This window comes from Falco punctatus (assembly GCF_963210335.1).
Source record: "Falco punctatus genome assembly, chromosome: 13".
NCBI lineage: Eukaryota > Metazoa > Chordata > Aves > Falconiformes > Falconidae > Falco > Falco punctatus.
The window spans coordinates 17,532,811-17,553,422 of record NC_137593.1 but is presented as its reverse complement, the minus strand read 5'-3'; the positions used below and the strand labels follow the sequence as shown (position 1 = coordinate 17,553,422).

The 20,612-nt window shown below is 37.4% G+C and overlaps 2 protein-coding genes across 8 annotated transcripts in view; both read right to left on the bottom strand.

The window, feature by feature from the left end:
- Nucleotides 1-18,403, bottom strand: part of XRN1 (5'-3' exoribonuclease 1) — a 42,283-nt gene extending 23,880 nt beyond the window's left edge. For all 6 annotated transcript variants that reach the window (XR_013931703.1, XR_013931704.1, XM_080409580.1 and 3 more), the window contains exons 1-19: nucleotides 17,229-18,403; nucleotides 14,048-14,280; nucleotides 12,609-12,706; nucleotides 12,130-12,239; nucleotides 11,925-12,035; nucleotides 11,603-11,685; nucleotides 9,269-9,356; nucleotides 8,997-9,165; nucleotides 8,714-8,781; nucleotides 7,636-7,770; nucleotides 6,217-6,280; nucleotides 5,322-5,427; nucleotides 4,864-4,953; nucleotides 4,557-4,713; nucleotides 4,090-4,209; nucleotides 2,920-3,089; nucleotides 1,993-2,113; nucleotides 1,796-1,894; nucleotides 409-512 (exon numbers count right to left, since the gene is read on the bottom strand). Coding sequence is in view for 4 of the 6 variants with exons in the window: in XM_080409580.1 (XP_080265706.1) it covers nucleotides 409-512; nucleotides 1,796-1,894; nucleotides 1,993-2,113; nucleotides 2,920-3,089; nucleotides 4,090-4,209; nucleotides 4,557-4,713; nucleotides 4,864-4,953; nucleotides 5,322-5,427; nucleotides 6,217-6,280; nucleotides 7,636-7,770; nucleotides 8,714-8,781; nucleotides 8,997-9,165; nucleotides 9,269-9,356; nucleotides 11,603-11,685; nucleotides 11,925-12,035; nucleotides 12,130-12,239; nucleotides 12,609-12,706; nucleotides 14,048-14,280; nucleotides 17,229-17,303 (2,201 nt within the window). In the remaining 2 variants the exon portion in view is untranslated. The remainder of the gene's footprint in view (nucleotides 1-408; nucleotides 513-1,795; nucleotides 1,895-1,992; nucleotides 2,114-2,919; nucleotides 3,090-4,089; nucleotides 4,210-4,556; nucleotides 4,714-4,863; nucleotides 4,954-5,321; nucleotides 5,428-6,216; nucleotides 6,281-7,635; nucleotides 7,771-8,713; nucleotides 8,782-8,996; nucleotides 9,166-9,268; nucleotides 9,357-11,602; nucleotides 11,686-11,924; nucleotides 12,036-12,129; nucleotides 12,240-12,608; nucleotides 12,707-14,047; nucleotides 14,281-17,228) is intronic.
- Nucleotides 18,404-18,503: 100 nt separating this feature from the next.
- ATR (ATR checkpoint kinase) overlaps nucleotides 18,504-20,612 on the bottom strand; it is a 42,732-nt gene continuing 40,623 nt past the window's right edge. For both annotated transcript variants that reach the window (XM_080409576.1, XM_080409577.1), the window contains 2 exons: nucleotides 20,483-20,588; nucleotides 18,504-19,122 (listed from right to left, as the gene is read on the bottom strand). In XM_080409576.1, coding sequence (XP_080265702.1) covers nucleotides 18,949-19,122; nucleotides 20,483-20,588 — 280 coding nt within the window. In that variant the 3' untranslated portion in view covers nucleotides 18,504-18,948. The remainder of the gene's footprint in view (nucleotides 19,123-20,482; nucleotides 20,589-20,612) is intronic.

Genomic DNA, 20,612 nt, shown 5'->3' with positions numbered 1-20,612 from the left:
ATCATTTTATGTACCCCTTCCACAACAGGCCACGCAGCTTATTTTTTATTAAAAATACCAGTGGATGTGCTGATAGGAAGAGTGTTTAGAAATGTTCTCTTTTACATTATTCGGTGTGGAATTCTGTGCGGATTTCTGTGCATGCATTTTTCCCTCAAAGTTGAGAAAGAGCTCTCCCAGACTTCTACATCTATAGCAAAATATTGAAGGAGTAGACTTCTACAGAGATAACCAAACCTCAGAAGAACGTTAAGAAAGAGTTCTTCCACCAAGCAGCCTTTGATATATGTGGACTAATCTGCTGTTAGCAAGTATTACACTAAAACCAAAACTTCTGTACAGCCTAAGGAACTTAATATTAATGAAACACTACAGACAACAAACAACTGTCTATGAAATATCTCTTACTTAGTTTCTCCATCTGACACAGCAACAACTCTGGCTTCTTCAAGGTGTGGCCAGTTAACAAAAACACGCTTTCCAAGTATCAAACTGGCAACATTTTCTACTATCTGAAAAAAAACCAGAAGTTACTAATTCTTTAACATATTAGAGGATATTTTTAAAGTATTTTCAAACTGGTTTTGCAATAAAAAATACTCCAGTTGAAGAACAGGTTTTCTTGCAGAATAAATAGCTCATTTGAGCTTATTAGATTGTATTTTGATACCTATTACAATCTCTGATTGGCAATGGAGAAACAAGAAAATCCTGTCTTGTTTTCCTCCTTTCTCATTTCCTGGTTTTATTTATTTAAATCTGAAACTTTTTTCTTTTTCTGGATTTGTGTTTTGCTACCTGATATTTTTGATTATGAAAGAGTGGCCTTTTAAAGGATTTAGAAAAAAAAATGATTCTTAATGTCTCTACATAACTCCTTCCTCTAATTCCTCTAACAAAGAGTCTCATTTAAGTGGAAGGTGTTAAGTTTGCTTTGTTAATGAAAAGGGACTGATTAAAAAAGTGTCTTTATACTCAGCTACACAAGAGACAAGGGGCTCTGGTCTGGAGACTCTGCTTCCTCCCATTTATACTTTTTCCAACTATTAATTAGTCCGGAGTGAGTCTCACCAACTCCTTACCCAAGAACATCTGATGGCTACTACAGAGAAATGCCAGAAACTCTGCTAAGGAGACAATATTTAATATTCTGAAATCAATACAAATTTAAACCTTCCAGCAGATTTCCAAAATTCTAGACTTTTCCCCACAGAAATTTAGCATTTTAATCCTAACAAACTTTTATTTTTTACTACTGACCCCAACAAAAGCTTTCAGTGTGAACAAATATCATAGATGTGTTCCGTTAAGGGATTTGGATGTTTTCAAAATATATACTGGGAATACTTCCACTTAATGGTCTCAAATTTGAGCTGGAAGGTAAGAAGTCTAGATTTCTTACTCCAACAACAAATTCTACAGCCTTGAGCATACAGCTGTATTTCACCTTCCTTTCTTTTCATCAAATTTTAACAACTTACACATTAACCTCATTTTGAAATCAAGCATTACTAGTTAAAGTTTTAAAATATCTAAATATATTATTTTAAATTAACTATTCAATATATTTAACGATTCTTTTTTAAGATATACTTGGGTGTCAAAAATTTTGAAAAACTTTTTCAGTACTACTCTAGAAATGTTTGTCTCCTATAATACACTATTAAGAAGATACAAATAATGAACATTTAAAATCTGACTATATAATGAATTCAGTCTTTTTATGACAAGGTTTTTTCCTCTGTTTTTTGCTGCTGTTTTGTTGGTGTTTTTTTGTTAGGAGCTGAATGTTTACCTGTTCGTTTGAGTTCTCATCAGCTATGATTTCCAACATCATGTTCTCTCCATGGCTGCTTTGCTGAAACACCTGTACACCACTTTTTCTAAGGTAGAACTGGGTAAAAAAGAAAACAGCACGTAAAACTCACTTGAACTCTTACATAGTTATCTATTAAATACAATTGAAAATGTCAGAAGAAAGATATCTTTTACCTTATGTTTAATGTGCTTTAAAGTAGGAAATCCACAAAAATATAATGCACTCTTGTTGATTTTAGTTATCTTATTGTGGGTTATTTCTACATGCCAAGCATCCAAAGGTATTGTTTTATGTCTAAAAAACAAGTTGCACAACAGTTGCTCATACAGGTTGACCTTCAGCTCTAGAAACTCATTACTCATTCAAACACGCATTAATTGACAAAGCCTCTGACTTTCCTGTAAGGTGGCAATTTATTTAAGCTGCTTGGAATCTATACAAAGGACTATGAAAACCACATGCTATTGCTGCAAAGAGACTACTAATTAAGAAAAAGACAAAACTTCAAACCATGGTATGTCCCAATCTCCCTATTTTAATTCACTGTTATTGCCAAATTCTAAACTAGCAATGGTTCCATAAAGTATCATTCATTCCACAACTATTCATTCTTCAGTGAGGGCAATCCTGGAACAGGCATTCCTCCTCTGTGTTGCTTTGGCTACTATTAAGGTTATGTTTCCATTTAATCTTGAAACCTCAGTCTGTGTTAAAAGCTGGCTACTTTCAGTGAGAGGAGAGTGAAAAACACATTTGTGTGCAACTCTCTGCACTGGATCCAAATGCCTGCATTTTTTTTACAAAAAGTCTGGAATTAGTGTGCTGATAGATCATCACTATTATCAGATATCTGTACCAGTCTTTCATCCTCCATGTCACACAAAGTTTAGTAATTCTATACAGCGTTCATGCCACTTAACATTAGTTCCATCTGTCCTGAAAAGTAACATTTGAAGAAAAGGGACAAATACTTCTACCGTGCCATCCACAGCAGGTAAAATCTACTTCAACTTATTTGCATATACAAGCTTTCACTAAAATGCTAATAGAAGTATTCCGACTACTTTTAGTCTACTTTAAAACAGTTATGCCTGTGGTACCTTGTATGACATCTTTCTATTGCGGGGAATTTCTCTGGCCATGGTGACATGTACTGGAACTCTGCATCTTTGTCATACCAGTACATCAAGCAAGCACTGTGAGTATTTCTTCGTTTCTCCTCTTCTTTTAGGCACTTATTACAGGATTCCATGGCCTGCAGCAGTCGTTTCTAAATTTTAGAGAAATTAGTGTATGTGAAACCGGCAACAAAAATTAGCATGGAAATGTCTACACTGGGAAAGTGGATACCTGCATTTTTCTGGTTAATGTTTTAACTTTTCTAATTGCAGCCTCACCCTTCCTCATGTTGCAGCTCTCTGACAAAAATAGGACAATTACAATGGAATTGTTCTGGAGAATAAAGATTATATTTTTGCAAATATGTTCCCAAAGGCTAGTCATATTTTGCTTTTTACATTTAACATATAAAGAAATACAAAAAAATATTTTAGATGTTATCATAAAATTCTGCAAAATAACTATTGAAAAGGCTTCAAAACTTTATGGGTCATTCAAGTAGCAACTCTTGTCTTTTGTAGAAGACTAAGTCCTGTCAACTCTCACTGCAAGCTATGGAAACAATTGACAGGCACACACCACCACCTGTATGTATCATAACATCTAATCTGCACTCTTGTTTTCATCCACTCTTTGATGTGCTCAAACTTAATCTGATAAAAGATATTGCAACAACGTATATAATACTGTTATCCCATATGCAAAAGGAAAATGTTACTATTTTATTCCTCTTGGTTTATGTTTTACTGTTTGATTTGTACTTAGTTTTCTATCCATTACTGGTGTTCATACAAAGAGATTTTCTGTAAAAAGACAGGGTTTTTTTCCAAGTATTTCTTTTAGCTTACTCACAGACATTCTGTATTTTTATGCATATAAAAGAATAGAATTTTCTTCTCAAAGAATCTGAGAAGTATTTGAATAGCTGATTAAAAACATGAACAAACAACAAAAAGTCCACATCCCTTATTTAAGACTTCTGTCTTAAAAATAAGAGCCTCTTACTCTCCAGACAGCAAATATCTACATTTTTTGTGGTCTTATCAAGTTTAATTTAAACTTCCATTTAATTGCATGCCTAACTGCTGATTAAGAAGATTAGCAGATTCGTTATATAGTTTTTATAGACAGCACATGTTGAAAGAATTTACCTCATCAATAAACGGGATTAATACTACAGCTTCCCATTCTTGCTGTTTTCCATTCAGGTCAGTTTTAAAATCCGGTGGATAATATTCTATAATAGGAGAGTCTTGACTAATCATCAAATGCTAGAAAAATACAATAGATGAATTAAACAGTATCAGAGAAAATTTAGCACTAATTTTAGAAAGAGATAGAGGAAGGATGGTATTAAAACCAATTCAAGCCTGAAGAGGAATTCAACATTTATCATTTAACTATCCTAGTCTGCAGTTGCTTAGCAATGCAGAATTTTTTACTTATTACTAACTTTACAATGTACTAAGACTAGTAAGAAGTATTTAACCATGCACCTAAAATGTAGAGGCAGACTATAATTAAGTGGACATGCAAAAGTATCAAAGAAGGAGTTACTAGCTGTCTGCTTTATTTCGAAGTAAGCTATAGATAAATGCAATTTAATTCTAAATCCTACCTGGTAGCATTTAGGTAGCAGATCTTTGCTAGCTGCTGGAAGTACAGCAAGAAGCTGTTCAAATGGCATGAAAGGTTTTCCCAGTTCAAATTTGATTTTGAGTTCGCTGATGTTGCGAATATCTGACAGATAAGGTGCATAATGATAAGGATAATACCTGCAGGAAAAAAACTTCTTAAGTTACCCGATTATAGCACAGCAGTGTTCACATGTCAGAAACAAAGAGAACTACATTAAATGTTCCCAGCATACAAGATGAAATATCACTCAATCTTTAAGCAATTTCTCATTTGACAATTTTTCTTACCAGCTCCATGATTGAACTCCATGGTAATAATAATGCAAAATCCATTGTATTGCCTGGACGTAACATTCAGCTTGATCAGCCAAGAAGTCACTTAAAAGAAAACGGAAATATACTTACTAGTTTTTCTCATTTCCACGGGTATATAAAAACTACTTAGCCCCTTGTACATAGGGATGAAGACAGAGCATTTTGGGAAGCTAGTAAGACCATGGTTTTCTAGATTCATTTAATACTAATGGGTATTTTCTTTCTGGTCAGCAAATACTTGTTACAGAAAACTTGACTTGCAGCTCTTCTTGCATTAGTCAAAAGCATCACCACTGCAGGACACTGCCACGTGTTCTCTGCTACAGTAGCTGAATATTCTGCCTTGTATTCGAAATCGGCAATGACTTGTCTTTGGTGTTTAAAAAGAAAATTAACAAAAGAAAAAAAGAAAGAAAAAAGAATACACTTACTCAGAAACTACTTCTACACCCATTTTAGTCATGTAGTACGTTCTTTTGTATTGCCTAAACTCAGTTTCAAACAGATCATCATCTTCTGGTTCATCTTCCAACACAGCTGAAGACAAGTCATGAAAAAAGATAAATAAAAGGATTAACATTCACTTCTCTACTGCAATAAGGTTTGAGGACATTCAGTTTTGACATAATGCCTTAACTTTGTTCCTCAATTCACAGTTATAGGTGCTCATACCTTCACTGTGCTGAAAGTAACATGAAACACTCAAACAGAATCTTTACCCTGAGAGAGTCTGGAACCTTTTTTCTCCTTTAAAGATAGGCAATGCATTTTGTAGCCCAATTACAAGAGCAGAGAAGAGAATATAAACCATTAGAAAATAATTTAAGAAAGCATTACATTTCAAAATTTAGTCTTTTTTCAGCAACATTATCTTATATCATAGAGTAATATTGATATATTTTTTTCCATTCAATTTCAAAACATGAGCAGAAGACATTTCCTACAAATGGAATTATTTGAAAAACATAATCAACACAACCTGAAACCCCAAAGCCATGTAAAAATCTGTTCATTTGTCCCCACCTATACAACAAAATACGTAGGCACACAATTATCAAAAACCTCATGTTATTGAAGATTTGCTCAGGCATTCCTTTAATTCATCATGGAAATACTAGTCCGGTAAGGAGCACTGCAAAAGCTTTAGCCCCGTTCCCTCTAACCATAAGCCAGTGATGTGCAGTTCCATTTCCTGATAGCTGACTAAGTAACTCTTTAATTTAGATAACTCATCTCTGACACAGAATTCTTACAGATCCTCCAAATCTATACACAAATTAACAAGTTTTTTTGTTATATGTATACAGAAAAGTTATTTGCACTTACTTTTGGGAGTCACTTCACCTTCGTTTTTTTCTAAAACAGCCAAACATATAGAATTTTCCTGACCCTATTAAGTGAATATTTGAGATAAAGTAAAAATTAAGGTTAATATGCACATACCTCATTCACAACCATATAATCTACAACTCAAAATGCTATAATCAAGATGTACAAATATTATTATTTTTTAGTATAAACCCCACTATACTTCCTTCTCTTGTAATTGCCTAGGGAAAATGATTTTATCAGACAAAAGGACAGATCAAACAAGGGAGCAGTCTCAAATAAAACCTTAGCTACCTTTAAAAAAACCCTGAATATTTGTTTTCCAAAACACAACTATTTCCAAAACTGTGCAGTACACACATAAGCATTTTTACCTACATCATGCATTGTGCTACAGCACCAGTACACTGTCAGATTATTCATCAGTAAATTCTTAAGAGTTCAAATTATTTTTGTGGGAAAGTAAAGATAAGAGAAATTGCGGTTTTGAGTCAAACAAGCCAAACACGCACTTCATTCTCACACTACACAGTCTTCTGCGTACAGCACTGAGTAGCTTTCAATAAGGAGAATCACTAAGTCAGCTCTCTTCCCCTGTAGGTGAGATACACAAGCTCCTGACTGTTGCTGCCATTCACAGGATCGCTCACGATGGCTACCTAACGCTACACAGCTGCTTCAAACTTCTGCGGCAAATAAGAGAACAACCACAAATAGAGCATATCTTATTAAAGGAAGAGCTAGTATCTTGCTCTTACAAACCACAAACTGTACTAAGGAACAGAGTAACGATCTACAGTGACAGGTTAAACGTGAAGGAATTTCTTGCTGCTACTCTATGCTCTGCGGAAGGCATATATTGAAGTGGAGGTGGTGGTAGGGAACATGACAGTGGGGCAGCATCAGGATACAGAGAAAGGTGCTGTTCTTTATTAATTAGTTATATGTAGAGAACTGCAAGTTTAATAACCAATCTAAGATAGCTCACACCAATGAAATTACTGTTTATCTGTTCATTGTCAAATAGTTGGCCAATACAAAGACATACATGAATGATCTACCAGAGTACCTGAAATAGAGAAAGTTTCCAGCAGGCTATGCGCTGGAAGTAAAGCATAGCCAGCTTGACCCTAACTCTCCCAGAAGTAAGTTTTGCTGCTGTTGACCAACAGATAAGTTGACATTGAGTTACGGATTTACAAGATTCCAAAAATCATGAAAACCTGACCTTGACTTAGCCATTTCACCACTCAACCACCAATGCAATACAATACAGGCAGTTGCATTTTACTATCTTCCCTGATCTCAGAAAATCTCACCACAGAGGTTTATGTAATTTAATTTGTCTAAGATGAGATTATTGATTTGCAAAAAGTAACATTGTCATTTCCAAAATTGTGCATGTAGAATACTAACCTTTTGTTTCTTTTGTTTATTTTTTCTGGCTTCCTCTGCTGCAATACCAGCTGCCTCGTTGAGGTATTTATTGCCTACTTTACTTTCAAACCATTTTAGGTCTACAAAGACTTCACTGAAGTGTTCACGATCAAACTGTGCAGAAAGATTAAAGTTTAGAAATATCTGAGGGATGCCAAATTTACAGTGCTAAATTAACAATGTCTTTTTATATGTGCGTTAGATTACATCTAGAGTTATTCATACATAAACATTTTGTCCTAGAGCTACAAATAAACTCATCAACTAAAGTTAAAAAATCTTTTTTCTTAGCAATGCATAACATATACCCATGCCATAATTTGTTTTCTTTCAGTAAGTTTCCACACTTCACTATCAACTCTAGAAATAACAGATGTATACAGAATATAGTCTGGTATCACACACACATTACTTTCATAGTTCTACCCAAGTAACAAGGCTGAAGCAGATTAACTTCCTCATTCCAAGTTCAGCAGAAGACAGACCTTTCAATTTCTATATGGCCTATACCTTTTCTCATGTCTAGGAGGGATTACTGCAGTGGCACTTGACAGAACTGCCTCCTGCATGCCAGTTAGTTCACAAAGGATGCTGATGCCTGCCTCTGAGAGATGCTAATGCTTCGTTCCACTTAACTAGTGATCTTCATGAAAAACCTGCAAAAAATATTGCTCTCCAAGATCTTCAGACATAGCTTACCCCACAAGAAACTGACCAGCAGGGGAAGTGAAGAATATTGCTGCCTGCAGCACACTTTCCCCAGTACTGCTGCTCATTATTCCATGAGAATCGAGGACCATGATTCTACTGAGCAGTCCTCATTTGACTTAAGTACTAAAAGATGCTGGCTAAAGCACAGGTCAAACATTTCAATCTTTTATGTTATGATAAGATCAGACAACAACTGATCTAAATTCATCAGTTAAGTAATAAAACAGCTGATTGAACCACTTGTAAAACACAGTTATTTAACAGTCCATTAAAACTAAATGGCACTATACTGAGGTTATATTCAAAAAACTATCATTCTATACAGTACAATTTTGAAGGTACTTACATCTGACAATCTTGCGAGATATTTCTCAAAGCGTTTTAAATTCAGATGCCCATTTTCATTAATGTAACCTATTGGGAAAATAAAGTATGTTTTCCAAATTAACAATTTAACCATTTTAAAATTTCAATCTAAATGCCCCACAGGTAATAGAATGTAATCTTGCTAGCTGTCTGAAGAAAGTGTAATAAATGCCAAACATTCTAACATGGCTAAAAGGGTCAATAAATATTAACGCAGGAATGTTAACGTTTCTAATTTCCACAACTGAACTTAGTGTTCTTACCTCCCAGTTCCGGCAAGATAGCCATGTATGTTCTATAAAGTAGCGGCAGTGCATCATGATTAATGTGTAAATGAGGTAGATGAGGAATAAAATCATTTCCTACAAGGAAACCCATTAAGATCCAATCATCTATTATCCTTTCAATATCATATTCAAAGGAAATCTTATCCTGGAGGTGGGAAGAAAAAAAACACAGGAGTATAATTTTTATTATCATGTTTGCATAAACAGACTTCACACATTTTTTAAATCACAGATCCATTAGAACTTACTTTTACTGGTGAAAATTCATAATCAATATATTCTCTCATCAATGACAAGTGCAGTAAATGAAACGTTGTTTCCTCTGGTGCACATGCTCTATAAATTATTCAAAACAATAAGTTAATTATTTATAAAAACACTTTTAACATGAATATTTAATAATTTGAAGGTTACCTAAACCCAAATAATCTTACTAGGATTGTATCTTTGCAGAAGAAATAGCAAAATAGCATACAAACATGTCTTTGAATCTATTTTAGGATTCATCTGGTTCGAGTCTATAAAGTTTTGCAGTAGTCTTCTGGTGTTTCTGCGTCATATGGAAAACAGCTAACTTAGAGAAAGCAGGGCATCTTTGTGGAGTTCCATGTTGCATTAACTATTTCCTAAGTAATTATCCCACTGTCCAAAAAAAGGGACCACTTAACCTAATGCTGCACCAAATCCAACACATTTTAAGGTATTTTAGAACTAGTCTGGGTACACAGAGAGTACACAGATTCATGTCTAAATGGGCTGGGTTACATTTGCAGTCATTTGAAATGCTTCATGTAAAAAAAAAGAATATGCTCAAATTGAAAATATGCTCCATATGTATTATCTAGTGGCTTCAGCACAGCACACCAAAAAAGACAAACCTACTGTTTGCTTATGGCATAGATTAGTCAACATATATTACGCCTTCTTTTCCTTTCCTCACTAAAATTACTTAATACCTAAGCCAACATTCGGCCAAAATCAGTTAATACCTACACCAAAAGATTAATGAGCTAAAGACTGATATATTTTAAATTCTTCATAAAGGACTATTTCACCTTGTGCATACCATAGCTAGCTGGGACCACCTCCAATGACAAACCAGCATAAACACCTGTGTATTCACAAATACACAGTAGATTCTGGCAAAAATCCTCTGAAGTAGATGTGTGTGATACACAAGCTTATATGAAGACTACTAAGACGAACTCTGAGCTACATTGGGCTGCACAGAACTTCAGACCCAATTCTGTCACTTTCTAAATGTAATTTTCGTATTGGTATTAAAAAACTTTGGCAAATCCAGATTATGCTCCTCTAAGACTCTAGAGACATTTTGCCCCTTATTCTTCATTGCGCTGGACTTGAAAATCCTGGTAAAACAAATCATCTCTTAGTCAAGAAATTGCTGACAGTTATTAATTTGGACGCATTTTTAGAATCTTCAAATTTGCAACTGTAAGTACTCATAAAGTGACAATATTGACAGAAGGCAATTCCTGTAGCTTCCAGAAGTAAATTCCTGTAATAAGCAGCATTATCCAGAAATCATAACAGGAACCAAATACAGAACAATGCTGGGGGGGGGGGGGGGGGAGTAAATAATGACACCTTGCCTTTTGATTTCATACTGTATTTAATTAGCTCCTCAAAAAGTCATCACACTTTTATATTATTTTACTTTTAAAAAGGGAAAGCTGACATTTTTCTTTTCCTTAGTCTCTTATAAACATTGCAATGTCACATACCAACACTATTAATAGAATGAGCATTAATGAAGTTGACTGTGGAAGACCGTGAAAATAACACTTATTTCTGATGTTTATCACATTGTCCTTGGCAACAAAAAGTTGTTTATTAGCAAAAAATGATGCACTTATCTAAACATTTATATGACTTATCACTGTATTATCAAAAACCCTTTCTGTATCAGAAAAGTCTATTTCTATCTCTTCCACCTTCTCCCTTTATCCACCAAATACATGCTTAAGGTCCTTCACAGAAGGAACCTAGCCACAGTAACAGTTATAAAATTAATTTGTCTATTACTTCAGAATAGCTCCACGTACCTACACAGTTCTGAACAAATTATCTTGTCCTAACTGATTACAGCCCACAAGTTAGCTCCTTCAAATGGGCAAATACAGAATAGGAGCATCCAGTCAGTCACTTTAAGAGAGTTTATTTTAGTAATTATCTTAGTAAATTTACTTATATCCACAAAACATCAGAGAAATAAATACATTTTTTAAAGTCAGTATCTGCATAAAACAACTATGGAGACAATGACAGTATAGCCTGGGCTGCTTCATTCATAATACGAAGAAAGAACACCACACCAGTGCTCTACGGATTGGTTTTTTTTTTATAAGCTGTCCTGACAGCATACATTTTCTCCTATAAACTAATTCATATGCACAATTTAACAAGTTGATTTCTTGAATTTAATGGATTTTCTAACACTCAAAGAAACTAAGACTATTAATTCAGTATGCAATCAATAAAAAACCCTGTTTCAGTCACCCAGTATCTTTTGGATTTTATTTCATCATATATAAAATAAGAGTAAAGTTAAATCAGTTCACCTTTGAGATTTTTTACCACCAAATCTGACTTCTTCTCTTAAGAGCGCAAAGTGTGCCTCATGACTTGTTAATCCCAGCATAATCTATTACAAAGAGATATTAGAAAGGTCTTACTTCATTATCTTTTTTAAACCGTTACTAAAGATTCGAGCAGTATCAAGAAATTTTGCTTTTCTGTTTCATTACAAATTCAAAAGCTTGCAGTAATGCAAAACTATGTGCTTGCTTAATAACATTTTAGAACCCTATGTGCTTAGGAAGACATCAAAGACATACACACTTCATAAACTTCTGTTGTTTGTATTATTTTAATTGCACATACCAAGTCAGCATCTAAGCCATAGAGACAGTGTCTTGTGTTTGGATCGTGATGGGGCTTTGCTTTCTCTGATCTGATAAACTCCATAATTTTATGCTCACCTTCCCCTGGAGTCTGCAGACAAACGAAAACATCCCAAATTAATCAGTAAGTACTTTTCTATAAAATAGAAATTTATTTAAAATAAATTATTAATAAATACAATGACCTCATGGCCTGATAAGTAGACTGTTACTCCTTGCCAGGATTTGTCTGTGGAAATCTTCATATTTACAAAATATTTAAGATGCTCATGCAATCTAGCCATGAATTCAGTTCCTGGAAATAGAAATCCATGTTAAACACAAAGCTTTTCTCTAGTTATTCAAAATTCCATGTACATACCAAAGTATTAATGAAAAAACCTCAATAAATAAAATTCTACAAGAAATGAAGGGGACAGCTGTTGGTTTTTTTCCTAAGAGGTTTCATTTTTTCCATAGCAATCTAAAAATTATTTAGAATGAAGCAATATTACAACCCTGCTACAAGTTATTAAGACTTCTGTTCTCAACTTGTGTGAGCCTTTATCAATTCTGTCCTTTTTTTAAAAAAAAAAAAGCCTTAAAATAGGAAAATAGTACCAAAATACAGATGTAAAACCATAAATCTAAATACTTAAATTTAATGCTTAACAAATTGTCTCACCTGGTGTAATACAGTTGGAGTCAAATCTGGCTTCTGTAGGGAGAGTTTCTCCCTTTTCTAATGCCTTTCTTATTTTGTCCTCTGCCTCTTTTGCTGATCTAAAAGAAAACAGAGTTAGAGAGGGAGCAGACAAAGAATCATCATATTCAAATGTTAATATCCTAAGTAAAGCTTTAGTGAAAAAATACAAATAAATTGATTTTTTAGAAAGTGTTTAAGAAGAAAAAAAAAGGGGTTGAGGGAAAGGAAAATTTAACTCCTGAATAGAGTTTGAAACTTGTTTGTGATACAACTCGAACGCTTAAAAATAGCTTCCCCCTGCCCCTCAGTAATGATGATAATGTCATAACCCAGATACAGTTAATATTTAGATTACCAAGATGATCATTCAATGTCTGATCACAATGAAAGCAAATTAATGTTGTAACATCAGGAATACTCAGGATCTAAACATCTGAAAATGCACCTCAGAATAATGATAGGGTAGTTAAACAAAGCCGCAAGTTTGGAATACCACAGAGATAGGAGAGGTGAACAAACAATTAGCACTAGTAAGAAAGAAAGAAACATCATCCTAGCCTTTCTTGGCCAAGGATTTTATAAACACTTTGAACCAGAGAAAGAGAAGCCACCAAGGTCTTAGATTTTTGTCCTCCTCTCAATTCCATTCCAGTTTTCCCTTTCTTAATCTCTTCCTCCTCTCAACCTTTTTTCCTTAACCCCCCCCCCCCACAAAACCAACCCAAACAAAATAAACCAAAACCCACCAAAAAACCTCAGTAGCTTCAAAACATCTTCTCTTGTCCCTTTCCCCCAGTTTGTTTCTGTCACATTTCACTCACCATCCCTGTACTGCCTGACTACTGGCATTCTTTCCTCACAGCAGTCTTCAAAGAAGCTTCCACATCTCCCAAAACATTAATGTAATTCTTAACACTATGAAATCTACTTGCAGCTCTGTATTTGAGCTACCTTGCTAACTGGTATCAAATGGAAACCAGAGTTTCATTAGAAACTTAAATTCTTCTGCGACTGTCAAAAAAAATTCTACAATAGTTACCAAAAAAGGTGTATCTATAATTGGCATTCACAAATACCAAAGACTCTCACAGGTTATGAAACCATCAGAGACATCTGTAAGAGCTCCACTTGCAGATCTATTTCACAGCAAATTTCACAGGAAAAAAGCTCCCCCCCCATCCCCAAGTCCTGCATACAAAGAGAAAAATTTAAGTAGCAAGCAAACTTTCCTTTTTGGAATCCTGATTTTAAGTATTAAACTTTTACAGGTACTTACCCTCATTTAACTAAAAATTAAAGCTACTGTCAAAGGCGTGACCACTCATAATATATTTTACTTTCACGGCATACATTTAAGGAAACGTGGTTTTTTAAGGAGTTTACTATCCGAAAGACAGAGCAAGTACAAATATTCTCACCGAAAACGTCTCCCACGCTGCTGATTCATTTTTGCTCTTGGAGCCACTCCATCAACTGCCATGAAGAAAACCTTCCTTGGTTTAATAATGCGAAACAGTACTTCCAAATAGTGAAAGATATCAGCAAAAATCTTATCTTCTGAGATTCTGAAGTGTACATCATCATCATTTGGATGTGAACACTGATGTATAATGCCATTCATGTCCAGATATAAGTTGTCAAATTCTGGAATCTACAAAAGCCACAGTTAGTACCCACTCAGTGATGGCAGCTGAAGCAACGCAATCCTTGCCCAAGGTGTGACTGGGCATAATGAACTCTGGAAACAAGCTGAGGTGGGAAGACCTCCTTGGAACTTACTGCACGTCAATGGGCTAAGAATATCTTGACTGGTTACAGGTTTGTCTGCACTTGCAATCCATTATGATGATTTTCCTAGTGAAGAAAGTCAGCTGAACAGATTCCTGTCCTATTTCTGACTGTTTCCAGTACCTCAGGACTTCCGTCCCCTGGGCTCAGCCAATCTTCTACATTTGTATAAGGGAAAAGCAAATAAAAATCCCGTTTTTCAGGATTTTTTTAATATCTCCACACATTTCACTGATTCAGTCCTGCATAGCTGTACTATAGACAACAAAATCTACAAAACTGAGTACAGTATGCAGTTTCCAACAGCCCTTCAAGAGCAAAGCCAGCTGAAGAAGCTTTAGGGCTCTCCCCCTGTTAACCAGCTCCTACCATGACCACTGCATGCTGCTTGTTTCTCTGTGCTAAGAGCCACCTGTGAGTTGAGAGTGGCAATTATCACTAAAAGCAGTAGAGTTACCAGTAATATCAATTTATTTCCCATGCTTTCTAAACGTAGTTGTTTTGTTTAGCTATCTGTTCTTCTAACAGCCTTATCTGTAGCATTCCAACTTCCTTTAAAAGAAAAAAACCTCCCCCCAATGTACACAAGCAACATACAGAGCACACTGTTAAAGGTATGAAGCAAAGGGGCCATTATCTAGCTTTTTGTTACCAAAACCCACCAAACATACACAAAAGCCACATATCTATTCTTTAATCTGCCAACATGACCATTCATAAAAATCCTACCAGCATTATAGCTGGAAAAAGGCTCTGCTAACTTTTTATCATTTCCTGTACTATTACTACTGACATATCTTTACATGATTTTGAAAGGCATGTTATTTGAATTGTATTTATCATCCAGATGCAAGAAAAACATAACTCTGTTTCAGAAAGAGGAATGATGAAGAGAAGAAACAAGAGGCAGAATTGGGAAGCATCTCCAGTCACCTGCAATAACTAGTCTTCTACTATGCATAATGATCTTCAGTACAGCTAAATTCAATAACCAAACTGCTCTCAACATACTCAAACACATCATCCACACAGGCACCACTTTTAGTTAAGAAGAGAACAAGGCATTGCACAGGCAGCATTCCAAAGACGCGAAAACTAACGCTTTTATATGGAAGTAGCTTATATATGGAAAACATATGGCCTTTCAAGAAACACAGCTATAACACAAATTCAAAATAACGATGTGTTTTACATAGAAATTGCCTTTTGCTCTGGGCAGTTTTTTCTGTAATAGCAAACAAGAATCCTAATCCAAATGCTAGTACATGTCAGTCTGTATATTCAAGAGGTCTGGCAGAAGAAAGGAAGAATGAGAATACATGCAACTGCTAAGGCTTAACATAACAGATAACAATCTAGACATTTCCCTCTTCTATACAGAGTATCCTTGTAAACTAACAACATCACCTAGTTTTCTGAAAGACTAACTACAGAGTAACGTTAGCATACTTAAGGTTATGTTTTCTGGTTTTCTGAAGCATTCCATCTGCCTCCTCCCGCACACACCACGGGTACTACCCCCTGCTGCTATCCCCCCCCCCCCCCCCGCCGGGTTAGAGCAGACACACCTCGGTTGCTGCGGTGCAGTTCTTCAGGAGTCTAAAGCTACCACCAATTTCAGCGAGCTGCCCAGGCTTTTAACAAAAGAGCTGAAAAGCCAGCATATGCTGCTGCCACCTTGCTACACAGACCACATCAGACAGCGTACTGAAATTCAACAAACCATAAGCAAAAACCTAAGTTTTCAAAACTGCTCTGAAACCAGAAAGGTAGGTCAAACATCCACGTTTGGAATCACTGGAGCAGGGCACCTTAGATACATTGATACAACAACTATTTAATCTTTTCAAATGTTATCTGTTTAGGATAAACGTGTTAACACTCAAACAGGTCTTCTTCAATCATCACCCAACTTGCCTAAGAACTTCCTTTCTCAGACTATAAAACCACATCCATAACGATAATTGTTAATGAAAAGTTAAGAGCTTGTACTTATCAGGTACCAAACGCAATTTCCCTGAAAACAAGACTGTTTTGCCTGACTGCTAAAGCAGTATTTGTGCCTTTCCTTTTCCAGGCTTTAACACACTCCTCGGTTTACTACTAACACAAACCGTCCGACGCAAGCGACAACAAGGAAACGCAGCAGGGCTGTAAAACCTGTCCCTCGCCATTACCGTGCCACTGGCCCCAGCAGCTGTACCTTTCCCGAGCCCGGTGAGGGGGAAGCCCCCACCGCTGCTGCCCGGGGGGGGGGGGAACGAGGGGCCGCCGAGGGCGCAGGGCCAGTGGCAGGCGGGCAACCAAAACCGAAAGGAGGAAGCCCAGTGGCGGGCCACCACCAGGGCAGGGAAACGCTCGGGCTGGGCGCTTTCCCTCGTGGTTCGGCTCAGGGGCTTCTGAAAACGCTGCCTGCACGTAAGGAGGAGCGGGCATACCTGCGCCGCTGAGCCCGGCCGCGGCCGCCCGGCACCGCCGCGCACTAACGGCAGCCTCGGCTCGGCCACTCAGGCTCGCAGGGGCTCCGCAGCCTCGGCCACTTCCCGGCGGCTGCACACCGCCATCCCGCGACTTTCGGTCGCTCCGAACGGCGGGGCTCGCCGAGGGGCAGCCGGAGGCACCGCCGCCCGCCCCGCGTCGACACGTTCCTCAGCGAGCCAGCCCCGGCCCCGACTCAGCCCCACCAGCCGGGCCGGGCCCGGGCCCGCTCCCCGGCCCCGCCGAGGGGCCAGCCCGGACCCTCCCTGCTCCGTCCCGGCGCGGAGCGGGGTCGGGGCCTCGGCAGGCAGCAGCGCTCCGCTCCCCGCTTACCTGATGCTCCTTCAGCACCTGGCTGAGGCAGGGGTACCGCTCCGAAATCCACCGGTAGAACTTGGGGACCCCCATGGCCACCGCTCCCCGCCGCCCTCACAGCCCCGCCGGACCCAAACAACCGCGGGCCGCGCTCCGCCCTCCTTCCGGCGCGCCGTACTGACAGCCGGGCCGCCCGCGCCATAGAGCGCCGCACAGAGCGCCCCGCGCCGACCATAGAGAGCGGCGGGCAGGGCAGAGCGGCGCGGAGCGCGGGAAGCGTCGGCCCTGCGGCCCCCACAGGGGCCCCCACGGCGGGCGGCGGCGCCAGGGCCTGTGACAGTGGCCAGCAGCTGCCTTGGCGGTACCAGGTGCAACAATTCCTGCGAGGTTCCCTTCGCTCGGTGGTGTAACAGTCATGGTAAAGCCTGTGAGGGGTAGCATAACCCCAGCAGTCACACATCACAACAGAAAAGATCACAGGAGGTTGCAAAGATCAGACCTAGAAAAATCTTCACATTCATGAGGTGCTACCAACACTTTTAGATGACCCACCAGTTCCCCAAAGAAACAAAACCACTGCAACCAGTTGTAAACCCATTGTTTAAATTCACTCTCCAACGCCACTGGAGCTCAGCTGAATTGTGTCTCATGACACAGCATCACAGAGATGAACATCTAATATCATGGTTTGTCTTTCAGAATAGCAGAAAAAGTACTGGATAAAAATTGTAATTATACCCTGCTCTAAGAGTATAATTTTTCCTTATCTCCCTCCTCAGTTCCCTACAACTTGGGTGTACAGAGAAGCAACCATCAGTGTCAATCAGTCAGTGTAGGTCAGGCCCGCTCCTGGCCACTCAAAACACTTAAGAAAATGGAATCAATTTCAGATAGGAATTGACTAGAATGGAAAAACAGTATAGCCGTGCTTTTTACAAGGGAGGGAAGAGGGAGCCTGTCTGGACCTCCCAGGAGCCTGAATCTATGTTCAAGTCACAGAGACTATACCCTGCCTGCTGCACTGGTGTCACAGCTCCACTGACAGGGTCTTCTGACTCACAGCTTTGTGTCATTTCCTTCAGGAGCGTTTCTTGGCACCGCAGGCAAGGGCTAAGGAAACTGTTTCAGAACACTAACACTTCATCAGCTTCTTCATGGTAAGATTAAAATCCCAAATGCTTTTCTAGACATAGCCAGACCATACAGAAGAAAGTCAAAGGAAATAAAAATTAAATGTCTACTGCTGTTAGACAGCCCTTCTGAACTGTAATTAGAAAAAGTTGTAAGAACCACTTCACATGATAACAGTATAAAACTTTAATGTTGTCAGATTTTGTAATCTACAAATCAGCTGAATGAGAAAAATCTTTCGAAAACATACAGTACTTCATAAAGTTAGAGTGCATTCTTTCAACATGAAAAAATTTCATATGGTCAGAGTAAGAAACTTGCAGAGACTTGCACAGTCTAATTTTTAAGCAGTGGTTACGTATTGTCTTCTGTTTGTATACAAAACTTAAGCAGTAACACCTCACAGATCCGCAAGTGTACGTATAACATACCCGCATATTTGTATACTTGCATATTTGTGTAATTTTACATAGATTTCAGACTGATAAGACTGTTCTGCTGCTCACTATCAGAAATTAACAGAAGCAACCAGTTATCACTGATTAATACCTTGTCAAGAATATTATAGCTACATCACTTGTGAATGATATTCCAAGGTGAACAGATTTCACATATATGGAGCCCAGCCCATATACATCTGGCAGAGCAGATTGTCATCACTTGCTTCTTGAATGAGGTAATGAACATGCCCTTCAATAGATAAGGGTAGTCCTTTTATCCTGTTTCTAGTCTTAATGACACCTTGCAGCCGTTGTTCTATATCAAGGACATGGGTTTTGGCCTGTAAACAAAGAAAAAAAAAATACTGCTACTAACCCTGAACTTCCACTTCTTAAAATAAAAAAGTATTTATTAGGATCAGTTTGAAACCTGTATGCTAATTTAATAGAAAACAAAAGTGTCTATGCCAGTGACTTTGAAAATAAAGGATACTCACTTTTTAAAATAATTCATTACAATACATAAATTATTGGTCAAGTTATAACATTGGCCTTAAGTTTTTACAGGTAAAATTTACCAGAAGACTGAAAAAGCTATGCAAATGTATTTGAAAGCATTAGAATGCTTTATTTCATACAATTACTTTCAAATAAATGGAAAATTTTCCCACCCTTATTCTCATAGTTCTGGATAAAATTAAAGAAAGTATCCAGTCTGGAAAATTTAGGCCAAAATTATAAGCAACTAAAAATGAAGATGAGTAACTCAAAATGAGCTGGTTTAAGGCCCACTTGAGTAGCTAGTTCTACCAGTTACACTCACACATTTTCTTTCAAAGCTTAAGCATAACATTGGCACCTATCCAGAAAATACAGTTAATATATGCAGCTATGTGGGTGGTCCTGTAACTGTAAGAAAGGTTATGTAGACACAGCCTGGTTAGTAGTTGTTTGAAGACCAGGAGATTTTCTATGCTCTAATAGCTCAGTTCAGTTCTTTGTTGTAATATAGCCTCAGTACTGTAGTTTGTCCTTAACTTAGTTGCCATGTTTACCAGTGCTCCTTAAGTTTTATCTGCCATTACACATTTTTACTTTCACTAAATATTCCTTTTAAAGCAAAAAGAGACAAGTCAGATTTTCTGCAAAGGGAAAAGAGAATAAATATTATAGCTTGTACAAGCTGTATTGTGGATGAACAATATAGTGTTTATCAGCAGCTACAAAAGAAACAGTACATATGAAATCCTGATTTTAATCAAGTATTCCTTGACATGTAACCAGGCATGTATTTATTCAGTAATAAGCATCCACTCATAAAAAGCACAAAAATATACGTGGCAAGAACTCCAGATGTTACCATCACTATAAATGTGGAGGACTGTGCAACAGTCAGAGTGAGAGGTAGCAAGAGCCTTGCCTATTCTCCTGCTTCTGTTGATGTTTTCCTTGATTTAGTAACACTAAATTACAGGCTGTATTTTGTTGGGTTCTTTAATAGATAAATTCCGCTTTCCATCAATAAAATAGTCTCTTTATGGATAAAAGTTATGAACACAGAGATAATCAAGAAGAAATAACCAGAAGAATTTTTAAATGAAACAAAAAACAAGACAGTTAAGATTTCAGTTAGGAAATATTGAACTTGCAACCATAATGGACATTTGACATTTGGATACTTTATATTCATTTTAAACTAACCTTTTCATTGACAATTTCTCCAGTTTCGTTCACCTGTGCTTTTGTATTCCCTTTAACAGGTTTACTCCATTCCACAAGAGGATCGTGGATAAAAGTCTTTAAGACACTAAGTAAATAAAAAATAAAAAAA